The sequence below is a fragment of the Prunus mume genome, linkage group LG4, assembly GCF_029339155.1.
Source record: "Prunus mume cultivar Tortuosa linkage group LG4, ASM2933915v1, whole genome shotgun sequence".
Lineage (NCBI taxonomy): Eukaryota > Viridiplantae > Streptophyta > Magnoliopsida > Rosales > Rosaceae > Prunus > Prunus mume.
The window spans coordinates 12,678,842-12,705,291 of NC_142701.1; the positions used below are offsets into that span (position 1 = coordinate 12,678,842).

The 26,450-nt window shown below is 35.4% G+C and overlaps 3 protein-coding genes across 8 annotated transcripts; 1 reads left to right on the forward strand and 2 right to left on the reverse strand.

The window, feature by feature from the left end:
* The first annotated feature begins 7,389 nt into the window (after positions 1-7,389).
* LOC103327724 (kinase with adenine nucleotide alpha hydrolases-like domain-containing protein) lies at positions 7,390-13,399 on the forward strand. 5 transcript variants are annotated; one of them, XM_008230094.3, is made up of 11 exons: positions 7,390-7,982; positions 8,519-8,676; positions 9,281-9,470; positions 9,912-10,066; positions 10,146-10,240; positions 10,417-11,483; positions 11,574-11,734; positions 11,838-11,914; positions 12,016-12,163; positions 12,386-12,535; positions 12,934-13,399. In XM_008230094.3, exons 3-11 carry the CDS (start codon positions 9,290-9,292, stop codon positions 13,213-13,215), a joined length of 2,316 nt encoding a protein of 771 aa, XP_008228316.1. In that variant the 5' UTR covers positions 7,390-7,982; positions 8,519-8,676; positions 9,281-9,289; the 3' UTR covers positions 13,216-13,399. The 5 variants fall into 5 exon arrangements, with proteins under 5 accessions (XP_008228316.1, XP_008228317.1, XP_088905809.1 ...); XM_008230095.3 differs by having other exon boundaries at positions 10,417-11,459; XM_089049683.1 differs by lacking the exon at positions 7,390-7,982 and adding an exon at positions 8,233-8,297 and having other exon boundaries at positions 10,417-11,459.
* Positions 13,400-13,547: 148 nt separating this feature from the next.
* Positions 13,548-16,761, reverse strand: LOC103327723 (RNA-binding (RRM/RBD/RNP motifs) family protein). Of its 2 annotated transcripts, none has more exons than XM_089049685.1 (10): positions 16,348-16,761; positions 16,185-16,247; positions 15,739-15,820; positions 15,549-15,623; positions 15,371-15,446; positions 15,190-15,235; positions 14,540-14,643; positions 14,309-14,378; positions 13,885-13,967; positions 13,548-13,806 (listed from the first exon to the last, which is right to left on the reverse strand). In XM_089049685.1, exons 1-10 carry the CDS (start codon positions 16,732-16,734, stop codon positions 13,776-13,778), a joined length of 1,017 nt encoding a protein of 338 aa, XP_088905811.1. In that variant the 5' UTR covers positions 16,735-16,761; the 3' UTR covers positions 13,548-13,775. The 2 variants fall into 2 exon arrangements, with proteins under 2 accessions (XP_088905811.1, XP_008228313.2); XM_008230091.3 differs by having other exon boundaries at positions 15,371-15,449; positions 16,348-16,759.
* Positions 16,762-17,961: 1,200 nt separating this feature from the next.
* LOC103327722 (PRA1 family protein F3-like) lies at positions 17,962-18,786 on the reverse strand. Its single transcript, XM_008230090.3, has one exon. It carries the CDS (start codon positions 18,688-18,690, stop codon positions 18,127-18,129), a length of 564 nt encoding a protein of 187 aa, XP_008228312.2. The 5' UTR covers positions 18,691-18,786; the 3' UTR covers positions 17,962-18,126.
* Positions 18,787-26,450: the final 7,664 nt, after the last annotated feature.

The following is a 26,450-nucleotide window of genomic DNA, read 5'->3' on the forward strand; positions in this document are numbered from 1 at the left end:
ATGTACCCACATATATTGTGACGGACTTATTAAGGCACAAGGAGGTAATTTAAATTGCCTTGCTCAGCTAGTGGTGATGCACTCAGGTGTACAGATTACCTTATTTCCATTTTCAACATTTAAGTAAATGTCTTTGTCATTTGACTTTAATTTATTTTTATATTACTCCATTTACTTAAGTTTACAATGTAAATAAGAAAGTACCCCCTATTTGAATTCAAATAAAAATACTATAAAATCAAATTCTCACCAAGTCAAAATATGAAAAATCGGTTTTAGTGTAAAATACGATTTATGCTAAAAATGATGGTTCATTAAGTCAATATATACTTCATACTAAAATCCCATAAAATCAAGTTTTCTTATTTCATGTGTAAGGAATAAAAGCCGCCAAAAATTATCTTGAGAAAATGATTATTCCGAAAAACCATTTTTCATACTTAGTCAATATTTTTTCATGTATGATATGAATGCATAAAGGGGCCTAAGATTGTTTTTAATTTGGGAAATTTTGATTTTTTTTTCCTTTCTATTGGATTTAATGGGGAAAAAGCTTTAAAGATATTTGCTAAATCGCTACTCTTTGTCTATCTCTTGCAATTTTTCTTGCTTAGAATGTATTTGTCTTGCTTAGAATGTATTTGTCTATCCCTTTGTCGAGAACAATTATGATTGCAACCAATAAGCGATATAATTCTTGACATATGTGATATATATATACACTATTTTTTGTATGTATTATGAGTTCGAATTTTTTATTCTTTATAATTTGTAAGAGGCCCCACACACATGAAATCCTGACTTCGCCACTGCATGGCCCAATCATTCATCAAGCTTTTGCATGGAATCATTGAGCTCTGAATGAGAACACAAACTAAGCTGCAAATGCTGCACTTTGTAGAAGCCGTGGAGCCCCCCAACCCCCAGACAAAGAAATTTTGCTTTTCCAATTGCTTCCCAAACATTGTGTATAATTTATATGAAGAAAACCACAAAATTTGCAAAGTATCCACTAGTATATTGGTTTGGAGCAATTGCTCTTCCAGAAAATGTCCTATGTTCATGTCCTATGTTCATGTCCTATGTTCTGTGTAGTGTGTGAGTTTAGTTTAGTATACCATTCCCCCTTTCAATAGGAAAGTTCCTCAAGAAACACTAAATGTTCAATGTGTGAATGGGCTCTATGTTCGAGTCTTAGAAAGAATAGTATACTATTCCCCCTTTCAATAGGAAAGTTCCTCAAGAAACACTAAATGTTCAATGTGTGAATGGGCTCTACCCATGAGGACCTTTGCATAATAATTGAGGATGATAGGTTACATATGCATAATGCTGGGGTGGATCTTTGGATCTTTGAGTTGTCTTTTACAAAATTTCACTGGTGAAACTTTTATCATATATTTGGTGGGTTGTGTGAAAAATTGATTGAACATGCATGAAAGATCAATTTTTTTTGCATTTTGGTGATGTACCTGCATAGCATGTGCCCAGCATGATGAGGGCCATCATTGAGATAAGAAAACATGAATTGGGCATGTAGGGCATACTTCTTTTATGGAAGGAAAATAACCATTGATGCCTTCTTCTGCCACCACAGTACTTTAACTTCACCTAGCAATTTCTTAGCTATGCTTATCCCTTTTGGATAGGAAGTTATTAGGACCGGTAATAGCAAGGTTGATCAAACTATATATTTCCAATTTAAGCAATTTAAAACAAATAGTAAATAGTTAACGGGGTCTAACCCAGTGGAAAATGACATTGACTTGCATACTAGTAGTCTCATGTTCAAACTCTTATGCCCTCTCATGTAGTTTAGACTATCGCTTATATTTATAAAGTACAAATAATGCATAAGCTTTTGGGGTGAGAGCATAATATACCATAAATTGAATTAGAATTTTGCTAACTTTTGGTCTATCTCTGAATTTTAGGACCAGGACCACTATTAATTTGGACTTCCCCCCAATCATTCAGAGCATTTCTTTGAAGGCTTGGTCAGATTGTTCTTCCTTGTTTTTTTTTTTTGGGACCATTTGCAGTCCTCAGTGTAAAAAATTGAAAGAAAGAAAAACCTTGAATACATTATTTTTGTAGTAATTTATGGGTGTGCCCATCATGTAGCCGTATTGTTTTATCAATCTACTCGTGTTATAAAACTTGTACTTTTATTCATAGCCTATTCTAAATCCATGATATATCAATCATCAATGGCAGACCCAGAAATTTTTATAGGGTTAGGCTAAATATATTTTTAATTTTTTGATGAGATATATTATAAGCTTTTTTTTCTCATGAAACAAAAATGTAAGTAAAATTTTATAGATCAAACAAAGTCACATTACAATATCAAACTCTATAGATTGAACTACGTGAGATCCGAGTTCAGAAAGTTTCTCAAAAATTGAAGTAGCAACATTAGATGCAGAAAGTGTATCATTATTATCGTTACCACTTTTTTTGAAGAATGAATAAATAGTTTTTCCTCTCTTTGCCAGTCTATTATCATCACATGACATGATATCCTAACAAGAAATACCAGACACCAAAAATCATATATGCTAATTAATAATTCAAGTTGCAAAAATAAAACATATATCAACAATCTCCAAAAAAATTCACCCAAACCCTAAATCATAAAAACTTAACAACAACAATTAAAATTGGAAATTAAATATATTTTAAAAAAGAAAAACTTACCAAGATTGAAGAACCCACTGAAGATAGGTTGGCACCATTTTTTAGAGGAGGAGAGCTATTTCCTCTAGGCTCTCAAGGTTCAAATATGGCGTTTTGGGTGGCTAGAAGAATTTTTTTGATGTTTGTTCTCTGTGGGTGTAGCTCAAAATCAGTACAATTAGAATAGGTCAAGTTGGTAGAGCCTTAGCGTGAGTTCTACTTCTAATCAAATTTATATAGGTTTGAATTGATGTTCATTATTTCCTATATGCTTTGAAAATGGGCTTATTTTAAATAAAGCTATTATTTACTTTTAGAATAAACTTAACTATATTTAATATTTAAAAATCTTACCCTAGGCTGGAGCTCACTCAAGCCTAGTAATAGATCCGCCTTGTACTCATAATAGAACATGTAAATTAATAGTACCGCGTAACATAATGCGATCGTAACACTATTAACGACAATGCTGCTAATTAAAAAAACACCATTGCAGGCTAGCTAGCAGGATTGATTAATGACATCTTAGCTTACATAGGAATGGTGAAACATGTTCAACACGAACAACATGTTTATAAAAAAATTTTAAAAAAATAGTTGGACAATTTGGGTCACATTATCTTTTGCTTAAAAACTCGGCAAGCATCAGCATCGAAGAAGGCCTCTAAATAAAAACAAGACAAATATTATTATTCAAAGGAAACGATGTTGTTATTTTGGAAAACAACATCAAATTCCCAGGTTCCATGCAGAGAGCTTTCAGATTTCAGCATCGTACGAACAGCATTGGCCATGGCTGAGCTGTAGTTGTAGCTTTAGAGACAAGAAAGGCCTAGCAGCATTTAATGTCTATATATAATAATAATAATAATAACTATAATTATAATACCAAAATCACCACTTGACTCAATGTGTCAATTGTCCTTAATTATACTTATTTTTATTAATTTTCAATTAGTGACTTGATTAGTTTGTAATTCAAACAGGGTTTGGCGGATTGAAGTTTCCAATCCAAGTTCAGTCTCCTATAATTGGAGTTTCGAAATCTAATCTTAATCAAATTCGAACACACTTTTCATTGCAGTTGAGCTAGGAATCTAGGTTGTGAGTATCAATTTATTCTACAAGTTTAGCTAGTTTTTAAATGGCGCTAACTACTTTCTCTTTTTGTCTTCTCTCATACCTATAATGTAATGTTGTCTTATAATCAAAACCAAACTAAAGGATGAGAACGGAATGTAAAGTGGGAAGGTACAAATGAAAAGGTATTCAGTATTTTACTTTACGAGTTAGGTCAGTTTGCAAAATCAGTGTACTCGCCTTTTTGCAAATGATCGAAATTGACTACATTTTACTGCCTCGCCATGCTTACTGTTCTTTCTCATCCAATTGAACTATTTTATAGATAAAAATCTACCAAAACAAGTTGTATAGAGTTTTTGACAGTTTGATTGGATGCTCCAGTTCTATCACAGTTAGAAATTAAAATAAAACTAACAAGCATAAAAACAAACAACTACATTGGCTAGCCAACATAAATTATTAGCTTATGGTAAAACGAAATTGACTACATTTTACTGTCACTCCACGCTTATAAACAACAAGGTTAAAAAATATTCACATCCAATCCAATTGAATTATTATATATATATGTTTACAATGATAACCACACAATAATAATGTATCAATATCCGAATAAGAGAATAACTATATATATATTTTGAAAAGAGCGAACAAAACGAGTAGTTTTCAACATCTGATATGAATGGTCCCGTTTCCATGTTGTTATCAGAAAACAGAAAATATCCCAGCATTACAAAATGGTCCCGTTTTCACAGAAAACAATGCATTTCAAAATTTTTAAAAAAAAACCCTATCCCAATGCGATCTTTAACTTGTTCTATCTTTTGGCAATTATATAGGTATAAGATATACACGTTATTAATTCATTCATGTCGTCGAACTTGACAACTTGTGAGATTGAGGGTCTTTGTCCCTACTCCCTCTTCACTTGCTATGTTTTTATTATAGAATTCAGAGGAAGAAAACAAAAACACCTTTTGGACGTACGTGCATGGCTACATGTTCATAATTATTTTAGTCTAATCGCTTCATAATTTAACTTCTAATTGCTTTGATTAGTTAAATATTAGGCAGGCAATCCATTCATCGCTTTAGAATTGCGTGCAAAGCATTCTTGAATTGAATTAAAATTATGTAGCACGCTCTTGTCAGATTCTTGTTTCTGTGTGTTTCTTGGGCATATTGATGGTTGTGTCTCATCCCATATATACTCAACTTGATCAATCTCGTCTTTGTTAATTACTTCTTAATGTTACTTATTGGATTGGTTATCGAAAGGAAAGAATTTCTTTAAGACGAAGTATTGGTTACAATAAGTTCACTCTCAATACAATCACTTAACCAAACAAGATATTCTTTAAACAAATAAAACAAACTTCATTCTTGTAACGTATAATGAGTCGGTACATTTATTGTTATATTGCAATAACGAGATTGAAAATAAATTTCTGTAATGAATATGTCCGGACTCATTTCGATTATCAGGTCATCATCAAGTTACATTTCTAACAAATTGCCATAAAAAAAAATAAAAAAAAGAATGTGTAAACACATGTCGTTAAACAAATATTTAGTCACTGCCCAATCCTCGAATAACATAATTAATTATTTCGGAGGTTCGGAGTTCTGTGAGACAGGATCCGCGATACGTGGCACCAGATGCCAAGGACGTGCACACGTCAGCCGCCAAGAACGACGTCGTTAGGTCACCGTCTCATGCATGCATTGGACCATTGCTAACGTGCACGGCGAGCGAAGACCCTCTTGTGCGTGCATCGAGAAAGCGGCCCCGTGTGTGACATGATTGCAATTCACGAATGAATCGACGGGTCATCACAAGCGGTGTTTACCCATTGGCGGTGATCGGTTGTGGCGAGTGGGGCCCACATATGGGGGCGTGTGGCTGTTTCGGATTGGATGTTATGTGGGCCCCGTGGTGGCCCGGAGAGATGACCTGTCAGTCACCCTCTGTAGTTCCATAACTCTCAGCTCATGTTATTGAGATGGAGAGAGAGAGAGAGAGAGACAGAGGTGGACCGTGGATTGGTGGTGGGATGTGGGTGAAGGTGCATTTATGGTAAAGTTCAAAATTTTAAAGGGTTGGGGGGGTGTGTTAAGGATTTGGACAACAAGGGGCAGGGATTTGCATCTTATTTACAGTCATGTATGGTATTCCTCCACAAAAACCAACCCTACATTGCATACACACATGACGTGACTTGACTATGGTGTGTTGTTCACACATAACGTGACATGACTATGGTGTGTTGTTTGTATCAATGGTTTTTTTGGAAAAAAAAGTCATTATTGGTGAAATATAACAAAGTATAAAGCAGTCATAATGTCGAATATGAGTATAATATCTTCAATAACCAAACACATAATGTTGATTTGATATGAAGATAATTACATCTAAATCAAGCAAGATTTAAATTCACGATCTAGCGCTTGAAACATATATATTTAGACTTACAATTAGACATGTAAACGGATCGGATTCAGATTGGATATATCTCAATCCAAATCTAAATGAATTTATAATCGGATTATTGGATTAAGATCATATTCAGACTATCAGATTGCACCTATCAATCCATATCCTTTACACATCAAATTCGGATCAGATTAGATTATTATTGGATTTTATTTTGAGGTGTACAAAACATCAAAATGTCATTACTACTCTTGTTATTTTATTGTATTTATCTACTTTTTATATCAAATTTTGATATTTTATCATAAAAATTAGTTTAAAGTGTAGTTCATATAAAATTAAAATTTCTCATTTACACATATAAAATACTAATATAAAGCATAAAAAAATAAATTATACTTCATAGTAAATCGTATCGGATTATTATCAGATAAGATCAACTATAATCCATATCCGGATCCATTTATAATCAGATTACCATATTTGAATTGTAATCGTACTATTGGATTGAAAAGTCCAATCCAACCCATCTCCTATTCATATAAAAATCCGATCCATTATCATGAGAAAGAAAATAAAGTGATATTTTATGGCCACTTTCAAACATTACCAAACATGTGAAATAAATCTTCAATTTCCCGTACCTTGAAAAAAGACACGATAAACTATTTATCATCAAATCTTTTCTGCAAACCAAACAGACCTTAGGGTCCAAGAAAATCTTTTCATTTATGAAGTTGATATCGAATGAAGCTATAAATGTGAACTTAAAACTTGGACCAAAATTGAAGGACAGTATCAAATTAGGTTTAGTAATTAGTACAATGGCATTTGAACAATCCGCATTATTCATGGGTCAATAATGACAATAATAAAGTTTTAGGACATTGAAATCAGAACTTTAGGACATTCAAGTTCGAACTTTTCGGCTACTGAAATAAATCATCGAACAGATTTCCTTTTCTCTTTTTATAATCTTACTCACTTCCCTTCAATAAACTTTAATTTAAACAAATTTCCTTTATTATCCTTTAATTCAAACAAAAAGGGGAAAAGAAAAAAAAAAAAAAAAAAAGCAGATGAAATTAGGCGGGTCCCACATTTTTGAATCAAAATTAACTGTCCTTAATTACACGATGTCATAGGTGTGCGCGCCGTTTGAAGAGCAGCCAAACGTGAGCTTTTTTTGTTTTGTTTCCCTCTCTCTGGGCTGGCTGGCCCACACAAAAGCAATACGACGCCGTAAATCGCATCTCTTGCTAGCACAGAAAATAATAATACAAAGAGTCAGTTTCTGTAATAAAGTTAAGAAGCAGGGGCATTTGACAGCTCGATCCTCGACGGCGATCCATCGGTCTCTGACTCTCTGACTTGCGCAGACAGAGAGGTCCTCTCATCATCTCTTTCCTCTCTCTCTATCTCTCACTCTTTTTGTGTCTTTGAGTGTTTTTTGTTTCTGTTTGTACAACAATGTAGTAAAAATTTGTATTCACTCTCTCTCTCTCTCTCTCTCCCTCCAGTCTCTCTCTGTCTCTCATTGGTTTTGATCCCTTCTTCACTTTTATTGCCTTCACAGAAGGTTCCTGCTTATCATTAATGTGAAATTTATCTCTTCTCTCGCTCACTCTCGAGAAAACCCTAAAGAGTTTTTGGTGCTCTACTCTCGTTTTCAATTCCCATTTTTACTCTGTTTTTCCTCTTTTCTTTTATTTTTCTGGCGCGTCTTTCATTGCGTGCTCTCTGATGCGAAGAAGAACAAAACCCAACGAAGCAAGTGTTAGATTTGGTAATGGTTTTGCTTCTGGGTTTAAGCTTAACGAACCCTTTGAGGTTTAAGTACAAATTTCATATATGTTTGTAGAATAGATATGTTGTCGTTTATAGAAGAAGCTCTGCTTTTGAAGATTTACTAGCTTTTTTGATCGTTTTCACGTGGTGGGGGTCAACTGGGGTTGGTTGTAAAATGTCGTATTTCCTTCCAGTTTATTATTGTTGTTAATGGGGCTTTCTCAAATCTTTTTATTGTTTCAGTTCTTCTGATTTTTAGGTGGTGGGTTGTGGAAGATTTTAAGCATATAGTATTTGTTCTCATATATTTATGGTTAGTTGATATTAATTTAATATATTATACTTTGGTTTTGTTCATGTTTGTTTGGTTGCTGAGAAAACTGAGGAAAACAATAGAAGTTTTTTGGATCAGGACGTTAGTTTATGTTTTGTTTTCCTTCATTTTCACTCCAATCCAATCTATTTGGTTTCCCTTGTTTTTTTTTTCCTTTTTAACTCTGACGCTTATCAGATTTGGTCTCTAACATTTTGCAGGTCCAGTCTTGCTTGTGTGTTGCAAAGACGATTTGATTTGGAGGCTTTTTAGAGATTGGAGGGGTCTGATATGAGAGCCTCACAACCTCTACTACCTCTTTGGTCATGTTGGTGATTTGATTGTTCTTAGTGGGTACATCGTCCTGTGGAATCTGAAGGTCTGAAGCTCCATTTGAGGCATTGATTTGGCCACTTTTACTTTTTGCACTATTTGTTTCACCATTTTGACCGGTTGATTTGAAGGATCGAAAGCAGTGATACTATACCTCTGTCGTTTTGCATATTCTGCTTGATTCTCCTCCTTGCTAGGCGCCAGAACTCGTAGAATATAGCACAGTTAAAAATAAAATAAAATAAAATAAAATCAGAGAACCAATATCTTGCTTTCAGAGCCAAAAGGGTATTTAGAACTAGAAAACTATCACTTCCAACCTGGGAGTTTTCATCCAAGATTTCACTGCCTGAGAGTGACCAAAAGCTAGAGAAAGTGAGGACCCCAAGTGGAGTTCTGAATTTGATTCTTGGGAAGTTAGGTGAATTGGTAATAAGGGTCTTGTCAATTGATGCTCTGCTGCAGCTAGGCTGCTAGAGAGAATGGTTTGCATGTCGGGTAGTACATGTTTCGGAATCTAGAACAGTGGGGGTAAAGTTAAACAAGTTATGGAAATATTCTATCGGTTATGTTTCTTTGCATATGGTCTTGATGGCATTTGAGTATTGAAAGTCTTAAGCAAGGTGGTTTGCAACATTTGTGTGATGCAGAATTTGGTAATGAGTCGAGAACAGAAGCGGGTGAGGCAAGAGAAAGGCTCTGATGACGCCGAGAAGGTTGTCGTGGCTGTTAAGGCGTCCAAGGAAATTCCCAAGACTGCTCTGGTGTGGGCCTTGACTCATGTTGTTCAACCTGGAGATTGCATAACACTGCTTGTGGTTGTTCCCTCTCAAAGTTCAGGTATCTTTACTTTGCCTCTAGTAGATTTTTGCCCATTTTCAATGATAACAGAATGTTGGTGTGTTTTACTTTATGATCCGTTAAGTTTTAAAGTGTTCTGGGTTGTTGAGGTTGGATGTATGTTTCTAATTAAGTTTCATTTGACTTCGTGGTGGTCATGTGAGTCTTGGTCCTCATCGACTCTGTCACTACAGCTTACTCTGTAATTTGAATTTATTTGAGTGAATGATGGCCGTTTATGGATGTTTGGTTGTTTAATTCAAATTCAACACTCTGTTGTTTAATGCTACAACACACTTGCACTCAAGTTTTAGTAGACAAATTGTGAAGCTGAACCTTTGTCTTTAAGCTCTACATCCAGCATCTCTTTCCATTTTCACAATTTGTTTACTTGTTGAAAATTTTGATACTGACAACTAAGTCATATTCTCCTATTTTCAGGTAGAAAATTTTGGGGCTTCCCAAGATTTGCAGGGGACTGTGCCAATGGTAACCGGAAGTCACATTCAGGAACAACCTCAGAGCTCAAGTGTGATATTTCAGATTCCTGCTCTCAGATGATCCTTCAGCTGCATGAAGTTTATGATCCAAATAAGGTAAGTGCATCGATATCTGTTCTTATTCATAATATTCATTTCCATGTCTGTTGATGCCTTGTTTGACACTATGTTGCAGATAAATGTCAAGATAAAGATTATTTCTGGCTCACCTTCTGGTTCTGTGGCTGTAGAGTCCAAGAAAGCTCAAGCCAGTTGGGTTGTTTTAGACAAGTAATGCTTCCTTTGCACAAACAGGCTTGTTGTTTATAACTCCATATGAATGGGAAGATACGAAGTAGCATGTAGTCTTCCCATGTTATTGCCTTCGATTTCTTAATTAGAGATATGATCTTGCTTTGAAATTACATTCCGTTGTCTACATCTTGATGGGTTTGTGATTTTTACAGGCATCTTAAACATGAGGAAAAACACTGCATGGAAGAGCTGCAGTGCAACATCGTGGTTATGAAGCGTTCCCAGCCAAAAGTTCTTCGCTTGAATTTGAATGGATCTTCTAAGAAGGAACCTGAATTGGCTCGTTCCTTGCCTTCTCAGCTTGATGAAGGGACTGATAAACATCCCAAGAAGAAGAATGACTCTTTGAATTCCATTCGAGGGCCGGTTGTGACTCCAACTAGTAGTCCAGAGCTAGGGACTCCATTTACAGCCACCGAGGCTGGAACTTCATCGGTGTCAAGTTCAGATCCAGGAACTTCACCATTTTTCGTTTCAGAAATAAATGGAGACATGAAGAAAGAGGAATCATTAGTTAGTAAAGAAAACAAGGTTCTTGATGACAGTAGTTCAGACACAGACAGTGAAAACTTATCAACATCTTCAGCAAGTATGAGGTTCCAACCATGGATAGCAGAATTTCTTAATTCTCATCGTCCATCCTCGCAACACATGGAAGAAAGTTCACACAGAACTAATGATAATTCTAAAGCATCCGCTACCAAAGCTTTGCTAGATAAATTTTCGAAACTCGATATGGATGCTGGAATTGGAATGCCAAATTATAGAGCTGACATGGAGTTCAGTGGAAATCTGAGAGAAGCAATTTCTCTGTCTAGAAATGCTCCTCCAGGCCCTCCTCCATTGTGTTCAATATGTCAACACAAGGCACCTGTGTTTGGAAAACCTCCAAGGTGGTTCAGCTATGCGGAGCTGGAGCTTGCTACTGGAGGATTTTCCCAAGCCAATTTTTTGGCTGAAGGTGGATTTGGCTCTGTTCATAGAGGGGTGCTACCAGATGGCCAGGCTGTTGCTGTCAAGCAACACAAATTGGCTAGTTCTCAGGGGGATCAAGAGTTTTGTTCCGAAGTGGAAGTCCTGAGCTGTGCTCAGCACCGAAATGTTGTCATGTTGATTGGCTTCTGTATTGAGGACAAGCGAAGATTGCTGGTCTATGAATATATTTGCAATGGGTCATTAGATTCTCATCTATACAGTAATAACTCTTTTTCTGACAACAGTAAGCTTATTCTGTATTGATTCATACTTGCTGTTAACTTTTGGCTGGACACTATGTTGAGGACTCACAATGGTTCTGGGTCTGTTTCAGGGCGACATCGTGAGCCTTTAGAATGGTCTGCACGGCAAAAGATCGCTGTGGGAGCAGCTCGAGGACTGCGATATCTTCATGAAGAATGCAGGGTGGGTTGCATTGTGCACCGTGACATGCGGCCAAACAACATCCTCATCACCCATGATTTTGAGCCACTGGTATTACAACCTTTTAGTCTTGCATTCAGTGCGTAAATTGTGTATTTCCCTAGTTAATGTAGAAGATAAACTTGTCGTTAAATTTATCCATGTTTTGTGCAAGGTTGGGGATTTTGGCCTTGCAAGGTGGCAGCCTGATGGGGATACAGGCGTGGACACAAGAGTTATTGGAACATTTGGGTAAATGTTAAATAACAGCCTTTACTTATACCATTTAACCTTTCATCCAGTTATGTTATATGCTGCTGTCCAATTATCTGATAAGTTGCCCTCTGGTGCAGATATTTGGCTCCTGAATATGCTCAAAGTGGTCAAATCACAGAAAAGGCTGATGTTTATTCCTTTGGGGTGGTGTTGGTGGAGCTTGTTACTGGGCGAAAAGCTGTGGACCTTAACCGGCCTAAGGGGCAGCAATGCCTCACAGAATGGGTATGATTAAGCAAGTTCTGACTATATGTATGTTTACCAATTATTGGCCTTCTAGTTTCAGTGTGAGACTTTTCATATCTACATAAAATTGTCCTGAACATAAAAAAACTTTGGTATTACAATAACACTGATTAATCAGATTATTGAGGGTTTCTCGTTTAGTTCTTCTAGGCTGTTGCCCTATTTTATTGCTTATAACTTATAACTTTCTATTTAATACAGGCACGCCCGTTATTGGAAGAATACGCCATTGATGAACTGATTGACCCAAGACTTGACAACTTCTATTCGGAACAAGAGGTTTATTGCATGCTGCATGCTGCCTCTCTATGCATTCGGCGGGATCCTCAATCTAGGCCGCGCATGTCACAGGTAAAGAGCAACTTCTGAAATGAAGACAACTCAACTTGTCATACTTGACACTAGACTTGATGTGCTAAACATAACACTAGAGCCCAATTTGAGTATAATTAGACTGTTACTCTTTTTCAGACACTTGTAAGTGAAGAAAGCTCATAAACAATTCCTAAAATACATAAAATTGTGTAGTCAAGGTAAACTTAAAATATGGTAAAACGAAGTAAGATAAAAAGTGAAATGGTGTTATATTGTGAAGGGACTTTTACTTCCCAATATTCAGAAGGTTTGGCAAAGTCTTAAAATATGTCTCATGTTTGGGTACTCGTTTTAGTAACATCTGGTGCTACTTACTTCTACCTTTATCAGCAACTTATCTCATCTGTTTGCCATGTGTTCGCTTCATGTTCTAGGTTTTGCGTATGCTAGAAGGTGACATGGTAATGGACACAAATTATGCATCAACGCCTGGGTATGATGTGGGGTGCCGGAATGGTCATGATGTGGGATGCCGGAGTGGTCGGATTTGGTCAGAGCATCAACAGCAGCACCAGCAGCAGGAGAAGGAACACTATAGTGGTCCACTACTAGATGAAGCGATTGAAGGGTATAGGAAGCTCTCTCTTGAGAATGTACGGCCCAGTTTTTGGGAGAGGGACAAGGCAAGGAGGACTTCATCTGAGCACCATTTGTAAAGCGCTAGCCTTTTAGAATTACACATATTTGGAAGACTAAATACGTGCGCTCCTTTTTGTGATATAATCCATATTCCTCTTATATTTTGGTTAATGCCACCTGCATTTTACTTCTGTATAGTAAAAGAAGAGAATAGCAAGGTCTTGTAAATTTTTTGGCAATCTAAGGAAATTACCATTTTAACCGGGTCCAGAACGAGAACTTTTTGGTTGAATCAAAACGAAGCTCTGATGTAATGGAAGTCTACGATTGGTATACAATCAAAACATGAATTGCAATTCTACAGCATGAGCAAGTTCAAGTCACCACTGCAAATTTATTACTCTTAGGAGATAACAACGAAGTCTTTACCCAAACATCAACAACTATTCTGCAAAAATTTCAATACAAAGGAATGTTTTGTAGCTTTACAATGTTGGAGTTTGAAACTCATAATTGATATAAGACTTGGGTGTACAGTAATAGCCAAGATGGATTTAGAAAACTATCAGATGCAGTACGGTCGGAATCAACATGTGCATGAAACTGCTTGAATATTGTCACCTCAGTCCCTTTTCTCCTACGACTTCCTCATCTTAGACCTTGCATATCTAGAGAAGGGAGGAAACACTTATTAAAGATATAAGTTTTGAACAAAGGATAATAAAATAAGAGAAGAGAGAAAATACTCTATATGCATGCCACCCCTGTCTGAAGATGGTAACGAGCTGCCACGAAGTTCGTCCATGGCCTTATTGGCTTGTTCAATTTCCTGCCAGCGTGGAATAAAGTTAAGGAACTCAGACATTGCAAGACTTTGGTTTGTCTTGGTAGAAACTCATACCCCCAACTAATACAAGTCACTGAACTGACTCTTTGATCGCATATTTTGTTTTCATTTAATTGAAGTGATAAAGTACTGTAAAGGAAAAATACTATACTTTCTGCCAATTCTGACATGAAAAATAAACTGCTTATATGTATAAAAGCCTGTTGGAGTAACATATAAAATATCTATAATTGCCAGCACTGAGTGCACAGGTCCCAAGTTAAAATCTCTTCTCCCAAACTTCATAACTGAAAAAGAAAATGTCAGTATTGAGCATGGGGTACCTCAAAATCAGCAAATGCAACTGGCATTCCACCTTTAGCACGCAATTTGATCACATTGAATCCAGGGTACCTGGAACCAATTGACGTCATCAACTTTTCCAATATCTATTCAAAGGATGATTATGTACTAGAAGTATAAACATAGTCAGACGAGGGCCAGGAAAAAAGAGTTGTATTCGACCAAATCTACAAGGAAATGTGATAGTATCCAGGTGAAGAATAACTACTCACTTAGATAGAACTTGCTTCAGTTCATCTTCAGTGCAATTTGGACCTAGATTTGCAATGAACAGAGTGGAACATGGTCCTCCATCAACATGCTTTTCAGATTGCTCCTGCACAGTGAATTGGAAACCAGATTGGAGAGAATTAGATTTAAAATCCTACATATGGAATTTCTGCCAATATATATTCACATGGCACTCATAGAAAGGTCTGCAAAGTGAAGTTTCAATAATTTTCAAGTATAGATGTCATAAAAATCAAAACTAAGTTGTTAAAAACATCAAAAACTTGCTTTGCAAATCCAAAAACTCTGTAGTACATTGTATAGCAGACTTTTGGCAAAGACTAGAAAACATACATTAAGAAGAAAACAACCCTGAAAAAAAAAACAGAAAATATTTGTTCCCACAAAACATATCTTTAGTATCTTTCTGCTTACTTTTTTATCTTGCACTATAAAAGTTAGACAATGGAAGGTTTTAGACAGTATGTTTCCACTGAAATATTCAAAAAAGGCAGGAAAGAAAGAATCATTTTTTGTGTGCAGTAATAGTCTAAATAACATAGAACTCTGCCAGCCCTAAATATCACTATAGTCCTCAACAAAAAATAATATAAGTCTTTGCATTTAAAGAATCATCCGAAATTTCACTTACATTTACCGTAGCTACAGCATTGTCAGAATCCACTGCCGTCTCAGCGCTGCACACAACCAAACAGGAAAAGAGCCTTAGCACCTATCAGTAGATTAAAAATAACTCTATTATATTTGCACTTCTGTGCAAGATGCGATTCTGTGATCTAATAAAATTAATGCATTTTTTGAGCTCTTTCAACCTCTTTGTAGTCTCTAATTCAGTCTTGTCGCCAGAATCATTATTTTCAGTTTCAGATGGTTCATCAGTTTCACTGTCTCCTGAATGTGCAAAAGAAAGTCATTATGCACAAGTCAGACACAGGAAAACATTACGGAGATGGGGCAAAAGAGAAATTCAAAAAGAAAAAAGCACATTACCATCATCGCTAGATGTTTCTTGGGTATCAGCCTCTTTTTTAGTTCTTTTATCTATAACAACATAGGCTCCACTACCTGTGCAAATGACATGTATATTAACCATCTGAAAATGTAACCAAATTCTCTATATTGATTCAGAGGAAACAATATAAAATTTTAATTTGAATCAGCAATAAATGTAAATATCAACCTGGTTTACGCTTCCTTCTTGAGTTTGATCTGGCCAGTTCAATATGCAGCAGGGAACCAGTTTGAGGATCAAATTTCACACCCTGATAATGTGACCATCAATGGAAAAACAAACTTAGAAGGAACACCAATTATAACCCAAGTTTCATGCAATGTCATCATTGAAATGTACAAGTAAAGTCCTCCTTTCGGATTACCAACTTTGGCATTCACCAACAATATCCGAATAGGAACAAATCAAAACGAGCTCCTAAATAAGTTTATCCGAACGTCACTAATTGAATTGGAAAACACTAACAAACCCTACATGACATATGCATTACACAAATACTTGTTACAGAGAAAATTCATGTTAACAAATTTCTTTTTGGGAGCTTAATTACTCAAAGAATTAAGCAAATGCATATATAAATGTATCAACAAATTGAAGTTGTTATTTTTGCTCACATTTAACGAATGCAGAGCTGCCATTGCTGATTGGTGATTGAAAAACGTAGCAAAAGCAACAACCTGAAACGAATTTAGAAGAAGGTTTACAATTTTTTTTCCTCGGGAACCAAACACAAATATAAACAAAAAGAAAAGGGGGAAAAGGGAAAAGCTTTTTCACCTGGTTGCCGCGGCCGGTGTACTTGAGCTGGCAAGAGTCGAAGCCAGGGCGACGGCGGAAGAGGTTGTGAATCTCACGCGCCTTGACGTCGTCGGGGAGGCCTGAGACGAAGAGCGTGTTGATCACACTCCGGTCACTGTAATCCTGTTGCTGTGGCGGCAGCGGTGGTTGCTGCTGCAGGTAGTAGGGATCGTGCGGCGGATGAGCCATTTGGTTGCGGCCAGAGAAAACGGGCGGTGGAGATTGAAGAGTGAGAGAGTAAGTAGGGGCCAGTAGCGGTGGTCGTGGAGGAGGAGGAGGTCGTTCTCTGATATCTGAACTCTGGAATGAGGTTTGTGCGCGGGGTTTAGGTAAAATTACAATTTGGGAGTTCGAGTGAATAGACATGAAGAAAAAACTCAACGCCAAACAAATTTGCGTTTTGGTTTTTTTTTCTTCTCCTCCTCTTCGATTCTAATTTACAATTTTACTTTTGTTTTTGCCAATAATTTACAATTTTACTTTGGTTAATCAAAATTAACTTTAACAAAAAAAACTTATAACTTGAGTTGTTAAAATTTATCTTTATATAAGAGATGTTATAAGCTGGTTCGGACACCTCATGATACTTACCCAAAAAAAAAAAAAAAAAAAAAAAACCTCACATGTTTAAAAAAAAAAAAAAAATGTAGCTGTAGTTAATAATATTTGTCTATAAGGTCAAATTTGAGATTTTGGCAATTAAATCAAGGTCAATAGCATTTTCTTTGTATGCAAATTATAATATACAAATTTATAAATAAAAATCCTAACATGTATTTATAAAAAAAATCCAAGCACTATTTAAACATAGAAACACACCCAAAATCAACAATTGTATATTTTTTGGGTGTGTTTATAAATTGGTTTTGAGTGTTTAATTTTTATGAAAATTTAAATTTTTATAATAAAATCACTTTTTTTATAATTTTTTTTAAGTAATATAAGACCTCGCCATATGAGCAACTACACTTAATTATTTAAGCTACAAACTTTTTGTAAGGGTAATTGTATATTTTGTCTTTTATGATTCTGCCATTTTTTTGTGTTACAATTGGTTTTAATATTTTAGCGATTCAATTTTTAATTTTATCTTCCTTTTTTTTGGGTCGGAGGAAGGAATTCATTGCCAGAAACGAACCATCCGACCCACCAAATAGCAAGCAACAACCAATCAAAGTGCGACAATGGGAAAATACAACCAAAAGCCAAACAAACCCAAAACTCAAAGACATAAGTAGGTAATGCAAGCACCTGGCTAAGTGAAATTAAAGCAAATGGGTAAAATTTTCACTTCATTACTACGCCGAATTTTCCGAGTTTCAATACATTTGCAGTTTCTCAGGTGTTTTTCCTTCCAAATCATATAATCTCCTCAAAATTTCACCCAATCCACAGTGACCACTGCCAAGTCACTCCGCACAACAAATCCCACTTAAATCTGAATTTGACTTCAGACTAAAAAGATTTGGACCAACATTTTCCAAACCACATCCCCCATTCCACCAAAAGAGATCCCTAAACCCAAAAACCCTAAGTGCTTGTAGCTCAAGTTACGGAGGTTCTGTGTTCGAATTCCCGCTCTTCTATTGAACATTTAAGAAAAAAAATTAATAACTTCACTAGATTGATCACCAAAGAACAAATTAGGGGCGGAGTGGCAGATAACAATAACTTCAATCATCAATCATCAAAACCCAAAATTACAAAACAGAAGGAAAAAAGAAAAAAGAAAAAAACAGAGAATTGAATTGGATTGAATTAAGTAGATGAAGAAGATGCGGGAGGGGTCGTCAACAAGCCAGAGTTCTCCTCATCCACAAACAAATCATCCGTCTTTCTCAACCCCGCGTGCACGACCACCAACACAACCCCAATCAACAGCGCCACCAAAATATTCACCGTCGCGTGGGTCAAGAACAAGAGCACGATCGTGACCACCGCCAAGACGATCAAAACGACTCGATCGTCCACCGTTTTGCCGAAGAGCACGAGGGGATCGTCGCGGAGGAAGTAGAGGAAGAGCCAGGCGGCCATCATGATGATGAACACGATTAGCGAGATCGGGTGCCAGAGGAGGCTGAGGAAGAGGATCAGCAGCATCACGATCGCGTAGTTCATCCGGAAGTAGGCGACGTTCGATCGGATTCGCCCGAAGACCTCGCGGAACGGCGACGGGAAGTTGAAGGATCTGAAGTTGAACATGAGCTTCCATGGCCGGCGAGCGCCGAGGCCGGCCTTGATGCGCTCCTTGGCGCGCGAGATGTACTCGCCGGAGGGGCCCTGCGTAGACGACGAGGTCGGGATCGTGCCGTAGGTGGTCATGGGTTTTGACCGGCGTTGACCGTTAGGAGGGAGTTGAAGATTAAGGAAGAAGAAGGGGAGAAGACTGGAAGGAGGTGGACTTGGGGGGAATTAATTATGTGATGGGGGTGGGAGAGGGTTTTTATAAGGTGTTTGTGAGGTGCATGGTTTTGATTCTATGTGCATGGTTTTGATTCTATGTGCATGGCACGATGCGGATTGTGATTGGTTGATGTTGATGAAAGTTTGGACAAGTTTTTTGTTATGGGAATCATTTATGGGGTTGTGGCCAATTATTTCTACCGGGTTTTGTCTGGTTTCGGTTGGTTTTTTGTCTATGGAATTGGATTTATTATCGTTATTACTATTGTTTCGGAAACAATAACAAAGAAATATCCAAATGATTAATGCTATCACGAGTTGAAACTGTTTATGAATTGATGCCATCGTTAAAATGATTCAAGATTTGATTGATACAACTGTTCCTTGAATTTTTTCAAAGGGAATTAATAGGACTACATACATGTAATCATACTACAAGATAAACCACACAACTTTTTATAGTTGGAAAATCTTTCACAGCTTAAAATATCCGACCTAGACCAATTTAAGTTCAAGATAACCATTTATTACATTCTATATTTACTGTTCAGTTTATTCAACATTAGCCAGTTTGAGCGAAATTCTCAACAAAAACATTAGCCGTTAAGAGAGTGAATGCTTCATATCTGTGGGGTTTTTCCCCCCGGATCTTATCGGATCTTTGGTGTTCTTTAGGTTTTGGGGGATCTATGTCGATCTACTTTTCTTTTGACAGATCTATTATCTCATATATGGATTGGCTTTGGTTGTACCTCATCTTGCGAGACCGCTTTTTGATCTCTTTAAAAGAGTCATGCGGGTTAACAACTAGTTTTTATCTTTGATGTTATTGGACTAGATTCGGAAAAATTATGGTGGTTGAAAGGGGTCTCAAGATGGTTTTAGCTTTTCGGCTAGATTAGGTCATTGGGAAGTTTTATCCATAATTACCATATTGTTTTTGAAATGGCTCCCTTTACGGTCTGTGTCCTTTGTACTTTTTATTCTTTTAATCTTATAAAATTCTATCGCGTTTTTTTTTTATTAAATAAAAAAAATACTACAAGTTAAACCTAATTACAATACAAATTACCTTTTAGTCTAGTGATACTTATCACTCAATATTGTTGAAAAATGTCCAAAATTTGAATTTCTGTCTCATCCATCAAACCTTAGCCACAATAAATATTCAAGTAATTCATGTACATGCATAAATGGGACAACATTAAGATTCCTTTTTTTTCTTCCTCTTGTTCATTTATAAAAAATCGTTGGAAAGAAAAAAGAGAGTGAAAGCTTCATATTCGGGGTTTCCTCCAAATCCTGTCAGATCTTCAATGTTCTTTGGGTTTCGGTGGATTTATGTCGATCTACTTTTCTCTTGGCATATCTATTGTCTCATTGCTTTAGTTTTGCCTCATCTTGTGAGGTTGTTGTTTGAGGTGTTGTGGTTTGATCACGGTATATCCACTGCTCATTGGTGCGTTTGAGGCCTTGGAGTAACTAGGTGATAGTCTCAATGTCATGTCATGAATGAAGATTAGCGGCTATTGATTTCCTTTTGCCCATGTTATTTTAGTTTTTTAGATTATTATTTTGGTTTGGTCTATTCAATAAAGTCTAGAAACTCCGAGTTTTTTGTGTTTTTCTTTTATCATTCTAGTAACTTAGTTGAGTTTGTTGGAAGTTCTTAGTCTCTTTAGGAGAGTCATGCCGACTAGTGGCTAGTTTATGTCATTAATATCATTGGACTAGATTGGGGTGAAAATTATGATGGTTGAAAGGGGATTCTAGAAAAGTTATTTTCAAGAGTGATTCTCTCTATGGATATTTTCAGCTTTATAAGATGGCTCATGTAATTGGTGAAGTTTTATCCATGTCTGTCATATTGGTATTATGATGGCTCTCCATTTACAGTTTTATGTCCCCCTGTTTTTTTTGTATTTAATTATTTATTTAGAAATAAGATAGAATATACATAAAACTTTAGATTAGTTGGTCATGGCAGTGAGCCAGTCCTTTACACCCAAGTCCAAATTATATTTCCCATAGATTAATAATGTAATTTAAAGTAATATAGATTACCACTTGTATTATACCCCCAAAAAAAAAAAAACACTAAAAACTATCTTAAATTCTTACCCGTAAATTAGATTACTGCTTACTTTCCTCTAATTTTTCTTTCATTTTTTACTTAAAAGAAAAAAAAATGTTTAGTTATTTCACTTATGTAATAAAACGTAACGTTAATTTTGATTGCATTACATTAATTACATCGTAATTGATAATTCTAAAATCCTAAAATGAGAAGTTGATTTATCCTTCTTTTGTGAAAGTTGCCCATCACATGCACAAAGTAAAATTTGGTTAAAAAAAAAAAAAAAGGAAAAAAAAGCTAAACCCATGATCAAAGATTTCTTCTAGGTTTAAGGGTGAGATATAAGCAGGAGCATGGGATTATTATATGGTAGCAAGCATTCTAAACCTTCCTCGTAAAATTATGATAGGGTGTGTCAAGGAACAAGGGGCCCAATGCCTTCAACTACTCTTCAAGGAAGGGCTTGGTTGGAGTCTTGTGTGGATTAGACCACATTAAGCTCGGTGGGGACGACCAACAGAAAGAGACGTATGGGTACCAACGAGGTGGAGGCCGACCATCATTGCCACGTGGCATCCTGGAAGCAACAAGAATAATAAAAAAAAATGCTGTCAAGCTTTTTATATGGTACCGTTAAAGATCTAGGCGCTTTTCTTTAGCGCACGTGGCATGACGTTAGTGGAGGGAAGTTGGTTCGTTGGCTGGCAGTCGACCGAGTGAGGAGGTGCCACGTCGGTTGAATGAGGATCTTTAAAGTAAAAGTCGGCCGCATCGGGTAATTGCTCACGTCAGGTCAAACTGGAAAGTGCCACGGTAGGACAGCATGTAATGGGGACTGGGCCTATGAGAGAGCATGTGAAGTGCTGAATATGTTGTTGATGGTGGTGGAGAAATCTATGTTACATCTTATTGTCAGTCTTGGTATGGAAACATATAAGATAATGGAATGTTGGCCCCCTAAAACAAGTGTTTCGTTTTTGAAAATGTGGTGTACATCAGTTCATTAGAGTAGTGTGTCTGTTCTTTTTGCACATGCGACTTAAATTAGTTGATTAGAGTAGTATGCATGTTCTTTCTGCACTGCGGGGTAAACCAGTTGATTAGAGCGACGTGCATGTTCTTTGACATTGAAGAATGATTTTCTTCGCTGTAAATTAGAGTAGTTTGAATTTATGTTCCTATGCTTTTGTTAGGGGATTAAGAAAAATGATCAATTTAATCTAGGTAGTTTGTATGCTTTTTTAAATTAGGTTCAGGTAGTTTTAATTTTTCACAATCAAAGACAAACTACAGAATTTGTGAAATTAATTTGATGAAAATGTTAGGTTGAAACATTAAGGCATAGCCTTGGAAGAAAACAAAACTATAGCACGCTAATTGAAACAAAACCTTACTATAAAGCCCTGATTGAAAAAGATTTCGGGCTTGTTTGGTTTGCTTATATAATAATCACTTTTGCACATAACCGCTTTTAGCAAAAAGGTTTTTATTATAAAAATGTTGAAATTTTCATAAGAAATTGAAGTGCTTTTTGAAAAATCATTGGGGAGTGCTTCTGGATAAAGCACATGGCAGTTCTTATAGAAAAAGTGCTTTTATCACTCATAAGCATTTCTAAACTTTTATGTTAAACACTGTTCAGAAGCATTTTGTTATTGTAAAAAAGTGCTTTTAGCCCATGCACGAATTGAAAAACTTTAATTTTTCATGGATTTTTTGCACATAACCTAACTATAAAACCCCAATGAAAAAAAAATTCACAAGTTGCTAATGAAAAAAAAGAGAGCCAAATTACAAGGGTCAAATTGGTCATTTGGCTAGGGAATTATAGGATGATTAATGATAGTAGGTGCAAGTCTTCAAGGGCAACACAATCAAAAGTAAGAAAGGGGAAAAACAAAACAATTTTAAGAGTAATACTAAATTTTGTCCAAAAGTCACTTTTAGTCCCTATAGTTTGGCACTTCAACCACTTTTGACCATGTAGTTTCAATTTCGTCAATTTTGCCATTATAGTTTCGTATTTGTATTCTTGTCAATTTCGTTAACGATGCAAGTGACAATTTTGTCAACCCAAAACCCTTGAGCGTAAAAGCTGGTATGAAATTCTCCTAATTTCATATTAGGACTTGAGATTCAACCCCTAATCCCAATTTTTGAAGAACCTAAACCCAAATGATCAATTTCAAGCCCTACTATGAAATTAGGGGAGTTTCAGACAAGCTTTTATGCTCAAAGATTTTGGGTTGACGAAATTACATTTTGCACCGTCAAAGAAATTGACAAGAATACTAACTTGTCCTTGAATTGCTACAAATACGAAATTACAAGGTCAAAAGTGGTTGAAGTGCCAAACTACAAGGATCAAAAGTGACTTTTAGCCCTAAATTTCTGTCCAATTTGCTAATTACATTGTTGACCATGTTGCATAAAGAAATGAAAACCATTTTTATATTGGGCAAAAGGTCACTTTGGGTACCTATAGTTTGTCATTTTATCACTTTGATCAAATTGAACGATCGGGACCAAAATGGTAAAAATAGCAAACTATAAGAATCAAAAAAGACTTTTTGCCTTTATGTTTTAGAAGATGAAATTTGATTATTTAAGTTTTAAATACATTTTTTATATTAGCTGGATACCTCATAACGGATTTTGAACTCCTCACTTTAGAGAACAGATGTAAACATCATTGAATGAGTTGCCCATTGCTTGAAAAGGAAAGAAGCAAGTTTCACCTTTTCATGCTCTAGACTCTAGTATCTCCATTTGTCAAATCACAAGTCTTTTTCCCTATAATTAACCAACATTTATGCTGCCTTCGATCCTCATTTCCAAGTGGTAATTTCTCTTTCAGGTATTAAGAAAAAAAAAAAAAAATTTAAGTTTGACTTGTAAAGTTATAACATCACTGGAGGATCTTTTTGCTAATTTTACTTTATTTTTCAACAAAAAAAAATCTAACTTTTTTTTAATGCATTCTTCTTTATAATTATTTTTAATAATCAATTGAAATTTTCAATAAATTTTTAAAAATTATGAATTTCATGGGGATTCAGTTCAGACTTTTATAAAGCAACTGAAAATCTATGTATATTTAATCATGCTTTCTAAAAAGTAAAAAAAGTATTGAAAAAGTCATTAACTTTGGAGAAATTAATAAAGTTGTGGATTTTTAGTTTGGGGTGTATAAATATCATACGTCGTACAAATCTAATTGTACCTACAAGTTTTGAAGTGTTCATTCTGCTCGTGAGCTGAAGGTAAAATACTCTATATAGATCTACATGCTGCTTTATCTCTTCTCATCATATCTGTTTGTCCTTAATTATTGTTTTGGTATAGGTGTTGAACTTTTTTCTGGTTTCTTGATGGACTTTGTTGTTTAGGTTTGAACTTTTTTGGTTTGTTGTTTTTGGTTCTTCTCGTAGCATCACATTTGAACCGTGTTACGGCCATTTCAATTATTAGTTATTTCTTACGCTCTTTGAATTAGATTTGGCAAAAGTATGCACAACTTGTTAACACAAGAAAAATTCCGTGTTCTCGTCAAGCCCTTTGAATTAGATTTGGCAAAAGTATGCACAACTTGTAAAACGACAATAACACATGGAAAATTCAGTGTTATCGTTGAGCACTAATGAGTGTATTCATTTGTGAATTGTTAAAAATGGGTATTTTTGTGTTACCTCATTAAACTCGTTGCTGATTAGTTAGGAAACTAAATAGTTTTAATGTTATGTTTTTTCCTAGACTATTGATCATTTGTAAAATGCATTTTGTTTAATTAATTTATTTATTTTTAAAACAAGTGGTTAATGGGTATCCAGTATTTACTATAATTAGATTTCTTAACTAAACTTATGTTACACGCTATTTTTGAAGGTTGTGCCAGGGTTGGATTTTCCACCAATTAGCTTAGGGATTCGGATTCCTCTGCTTGTTTTTTCTTTGCCATGATCTGCTTGACTTTTATTTTAAGCATGACATCTCATCTAAAATATATCAACAAGTAGAGGATCTGAATCCACTAGCTTAGGGGTGTCGTGTTGGGGTCGATTTAATTTTCACATAATGTGATATAAACCCGCAAAAACACAACCGATTGACATGTCGACTTTCAAACTTTGTTAAAGTTCTCTAACAAACTTCATTAAACTCTACATAATTCAATCGAAGTGTTATGAATTGGAATAAAAATTCATGAAATCACCAAGACCCTTTAAATTTTATTAAAAATTCATGCAATATATTTAAGCTTTCAATATTGATTTCTTAAAAATTATATCAAATTTTAGAGTGTCAAATAGCACATATTTTGAGCACGTAGGGAGTTATATTTTGCCATGCCAACCAAACAACACACTAGCTAAAGTTGAACCCCGATGACAACATTTCTAGCTCCATCACTAGTTGTAAAAATAGCTTTGTACAAATCCTATTCTTTTTCAAGATTTTTTTTTTTGAATTTATTATAATGATGCTTAAAACTTGCTTATTCATCATGCTCTTCTCTTAATACATGAAGTTGCCTCAAGGATGTTGCATGGAAAATACTATGAATCAATATATACCTTAAGTTTTTGTGTTTACTATTTTGTTGAAATTTGTTAAAAAAAAGTTCAATTTCGTTTCTAATTCATACTCTGCATTTAAATTGATATATTATCGAATTTTGTTGAGGATCCTCAAATAATTTTATTTATTTGTACCCTATAATTTTTCAATGATCTAAACCATCTATTTTTAGGTCTTCATTCATAGTTAGACAAATCGGAAACCGTTTCGACATCCAAATACAAAATCAATGAACAATGCTAAATTCGACTGAGGATGCAATGATCAAAACCATTTATTTTTTAGGTCTTCATTCATAGATCATCCTTACAAAAATTAGACAAATTTTCGACATCCAATTGTGTCTACAAAATCAATGAACACGGTGCTTCCTAAAATTTCAATAACTCAATTGCATGGTCAGATATCGGATTCATGATCTTTGAGATTTTTTTTCTTCCCTATATATATATATATTAATGTCAAATCCACTTCCATATTGCCCCAGGACTTCCTGTTTTAAACCCATTTAGTTAGCTTTTGTAGAAACCTTTTCATGTTTCTTGATGTTCTTTCTCTTTTGGGTTTCTATTTGTAACGTTTGACATTAAAACGTGTAACGTGTCTTAAGTCATTTTCTATAATCTCACGTCTCACCTCTCCACACATCATCCTCCAAACCAATATCCTTAAACATAAAGTTACCCTTGACTTTAATTTATTTATATATATATATATATATATATATTTTAATTGACTTGCTCAAGTTATTACATCACTAATGATTAGGTCCTGTACATAGATCTCCAATTTGCTGGGGAATCTACACAGAAGACAATGGCTCCAATGGTTTGAAGTAGACAAATTTTGTTTGGTAAAATTCAACTGGATGAGGCTTGCCAATTATGCGGTGTTGGGCAACCCAGAAATGCATTAAAAATTAATGACTTTCAAAGTTTGGCAAAATTTTGTTTAAGCAAGTTCTTAATTTGGGTTGTCTAGTTCATCGATGACGCGGTCAGCTAATTCTTAGATGTGTGTCAAA

What these genes read in the sequence shown, in the direction of transcription:
- LOC103327722 (XM_008230090.3), bottom strand. Translation starts at nt 18,690, where the DNA reads ATGACCACCTACGGCACGATCCCGACCTCGTCGTCTACGCAGGGCCCC.
- LOC103327724 (XM_008230094.3), top strand. Translation starts at nt 9,290, where the DNA reads ATGAGTCGAGAACAGAAGCGGGTGAGGCAAGAGAAAGGCTCTGATGAC. An exon ending in AGTTGGGTTGTTTTAGACAA is followed by an intron (nt 10,241 to 10,416) that starts GTAATGCTTCCT and finishes TGATTTTTACAG; the next exon opens with GCATCTTAAACATGAGGAAA. An exon ending in AGAGTTATTGGAACATTTGG is followed by an intron (nt 11,915 to 12,015) that starts GTAAATGTTAAA and finishes CCTCTGGTGCAG; the next exon opens with ATATTTGGCTCCTGAATATG.
- LOC103327723 (XM_008230091.3), bottom strand. Translation starts at nt 16,734, where the DNA reads ATGTCTATTCACTCGAACTCCCAAATTGTAATTTTACCTAAACCCCGC. An exon ending in ACACCGGCCGCGGCAACCAG is followed by an intron (nt 16,248 to 16,347) that starts GTGAAAAAGCTT and finishes AATTCGTTTCAG; the next exon opens with GTTGTTGCTTTTGCTACGTT. An exon ending in TTGCATTTGCTGATTTTGAG is followed by an intron (nt 13,968 to 14,308) that starts GTACCCCATGCT and finishes CCACGCTGGCAG; the next exon opens with GAAATTGAACAAGCCAATAA.